We start from the raw sequence: 3629 nt of genomic DNA on the forward strand, positions 1-3629 counted from the left end.
GTCGAGGGGTGGGGGTGGGGAACGGGCACAAGTGACTGAAAAATATTCTTCGGTTTAATCCGAGAAAAATTATTTCTGTCACAAAATCCATAAGAAATTCCAAGATAATTAAAAACATATGTTTGTATTTCACGTCACAGTTATCTGGAAAGTAAACGCAACCTAGAAACTAAAGTGAGTTGTGACGTCACGACTGGGCGGGGCTTATCCCTATTTTGTTGTTTGTGACTAAAAATCTTCGCGTCAGCAACCAACTAACAAACCCATTGACCTAAATTATTATCAATAGAACTTAGTACATTTACTTTAGTACAATTTAGATGAACTTGTAAGTGATGTATTTCCATTTTATGCAATGTTATATTTGTACTCCATGACATACAACTACTAGCGTACACCCAAAAATCTATGTTAAGATCAGTAGGCATATTGCCTTCACACCACTGTAACCATGATGATGATGATGATGTTGAAAGAAAATGTTTACTTCATTTATGTGACATCATTCGTTACTACTTACTTTGTAGATTTAAAATGATTATACACATATACATATATTATTATAGCACATAAAGTAGTTAAAATGAACCCCATCAGCAACATTAAAGTGATGCACACGTAAAAGCAATAGTTATAATCAATAATATAATATATATGATTCTGAAATGGGCCATTCTGGATAATACGTTTGGTACTTTGGTACGCATATTTTCCAACATTAAAATTAGGCTTTCCCTTACACGTCACGGTAACAACAATAATAGGCTAATTGAATTAAAATAAAATATATACTTTTTAAAAGGGTTCCTTTATTGTTATATTCATATATATATTTATATATATTTATATTTATACATATATATATATATATATATATATAGTTTCTTCTTAGTAATTTTCTGTTTCTATGTTTGTCTGTGTTAGTTATATGTTCTGAATTTTGTTGATGTCAGCGTGGCTTAATATTTGTAGATATAACCACAGATGTTTTTTAACTAAAGATGACGCATTCCAAGTGCCGTCAATAATATTAAATGGTAATACTTCTAATAAGTGGGCGCAGTCTAATGTATTTATATCTTATTTTGCTAACATTACATATTTACACAGCTAACAAACATGCTAAGCATTACGAAAAATGAGTTAGCTCAAAGGTTTGCAAACGTTAGTTGATGTTAGATTAAAACTTTAACGTAGTTTGACTAATATTAACGCTGTTTTACCAAATCTCACGAGAGTTTGTTGCTGAGACGGACAAATCAGACAAATTTGTCTTGAACAAAGTTAATTTTCTCCTGATTTGTCCGTCGGGAAAATGCAATTTTAGTGTCAGGACGTTTCGGAAGATACGTTGCTTGTGAAAATTGCATTTACTTTGGTGAATAGACTCCGGACCTGCTGCTAGTCTCCTAAAGAGGCGCGGCAGTGAAACTCATGTGACACAGATACAGGAAATTGACTCTGTGTGACTACATTTTTCAAAGGTGAACTCACTTTCCAAAAATGACGTCACTGTCTATAAAGGACGTCACCCACCAAAAATGACTTCACCTTCACAAAGGATTTCTTCACCTTCACAAAGGATTTCTTCACTTTCACAAAGGATTTCTTCACCTTCACAAAGGATTTCTTCACCTTCCAAAAAATGATTTAATTTTCGAAGAATGACCTCACTTTCACAAAAGATTACTTCACTTTCATTAAATGAATTACCTTTCCAAAAATGACCTTAATTTCTAAAAAGATTACCTCTTTTTCCATAAATGACTTCACTGTTAAAAAATGATTGAATTTTCCAAAAAACTATAAATTACTACATTTTCCCAAATTAATTCTTAATTTTCCATTAAAGACATCACTTTCCAAAATGTTCTTGACAAAAATTACCAAATTTTCCAAAAATGACCTCTTTCACAAAGGATTTCTTCACTTTTCAAAAACTATTTAATTTTCAAAAATTATTAAACTTTTCAAAACATCTTCACTTTAAAAAATTCTCATTTTCCTAAAAATTACCTTCCTTTCCATAAATCACTTCATTTTCTGAAAAGATCTTCCCTTTCCAAAAATATCTTTATTCTCTAAAAAGACCTCACTTTCTAAAAATGACTTCATTAAGATTACAGCCTGTCATACAAACAATAACACAGACCTTAAAGCCACCAACAAGTCTAATAAGCTTCAGATTTGCTTCAAATAAACCTTTCAATAGATTACACAAAACGTATGTTCACATGGGCACCTGGCTTTTGTCTCAAGACAGACTTAAAGAAAGAAGAACTGAAAGTGAGCAAAAGAAATGACACAAGGTCCAATTTTCCAAATTGTTTTATTTTCAATTCCTAGTCATAGATATACAACAGATTTGTGATACTGCTGATATCATATACTATGTTGCCAAAAGTATGTGGACATACATGTACCTGAACAGCCTGGCCACAGGGGGGGTGTGATCATCCCAGCTGTGATACCCTCATTTAGAAAGTGCGGACAGATGCAGGGCCAGCTCAGGTTCACCTCTGTTTGAAGAATAAACTTTAACTTTTTTTAAAACAACACATGTCATACAAAACATTATCACATAATAACAAAGGCCACCACCAAGTCTCTCTCTGTCCATCTGTCTGTCTGCAGACAGTGAGTCCCATTAGTTCTTCAGTAGGCGAATTTGCGAACTCGTCGGCAGAACGTCCAGTGATGTTCTACTGTGTTCTCATTGGCCCGTTCGCTCATGTGGTGAACACGCGTGTTGCGTATTATGAAACCCTGGAAAACAATGAAACAGGAAAACTGAGTCATATCACCACATAAATGCTAATTTTGCCATTAGCCATGAAAGAAATGCGATGTCGTACAACACATTCATTGTTGATGCTTTCTCACATGCAATACACATGTTGTCGATGAAACATCTGACTTAATAAAAACAAACATGATAATGTTGACCACCAAAAAGCTAGCAGTGACGGGCTATAATCTTACTTGTTGGTGTCTATATCAGAAGTTAAAGTACTCCTGTTGATCTGAATAGTGTTTTCTAGCAGGAGACATGATGTTAAAGACGAGATAAAAGCCACATACAGCTTTGGAGATGAAGTCCAGCAAGTGGACACGTAGGCTGACTTCCTGTTGGTGGTCACATGGTCCGAAGGTGAAGGACACCTGGAAGTCTCTCGTGTCCATCATGTGTTTGTTCCACTTTGTGAAACTGCACGAGATGGACTCCAACATTGCATGGACCTAAAAAAAAGAGACAGTCATGTGACTACTTAATTAAAATTAAATTTGCAGAGTGAGGTGAATTACAATACAAAATACAAGTTATTTTATACAGTATAGCCACTCTGAAACCTCCCTTATTTGTGGGTCTTAGTTCCTTCTCCACCAATGAGATTCATCCTTCTGCTTCTGATGCTAACAGTCATTCTTACATTTGACCAATGAGTGTTTCTCCCGCTTCTTATGTAATCCTGTCTCAACGGTGGCGGCAGTAACCCTCACTCCAGTTGTAAACTAACCAACAGGAAGAGCATGTCATTTTATGCTTGACAGTTTAGTATCTTTGTTTACCCCAAATGAAGCTTCAAAGGCCAGTTGTGCACTTTGAAGTCGGTCATTGTTCCCTTGCG

General features: G+C 35.0%; 1 protein-coding gene across 2 annotated transcripts in view; it reads right to left on the bottom strand.

Annotated features, from left to right (window-relative positions):
* Positions 1–2310: 2310 nt before the first annotated feature.
* kctd6a (potassium channel tetramerization domain containing 6a) overlaps positions 2311–3629 on the bottom strand; it is a 12693-nt gene continuing 11374 nt past the window's right edge. Inside the window, exons 5-6 of one of the 2 annotated variants that reach the window (XM_029431663.1) lie at positions 3082–3240; positions 2311–2766 (exon numbers count right to left, since the gene is read on the bottom strand). In XM_029431663.1, the coding sequence (XP_029287523.1) occupies positions 2656–2766; positions 3082–3240 (270 nt within the window). In that variant the 3' untranslated portion in view covers positions 2311–2655. The remainder of the gene's footprint in view (positions 2767–3081; positions 3241–3629) is intronic. The other variant, XM_029431664.1, reaches the window with a different exon arrangement.

This window comes from Cottoperca gobio, chromosome 5 (genome assembly GCF_900634415.1).
Source record: "Cottoperca gobio chromosome 5, fCotGob3.1, whole genome shotgun sequence".
Classification (NCBI taxonomy): domain Eukaryota; kingdom Metazoa; phylum Chordata; class Actinopteri; order Perciformes; family Bovichtidae; genus Cottoperca; species Cottoperca gobio.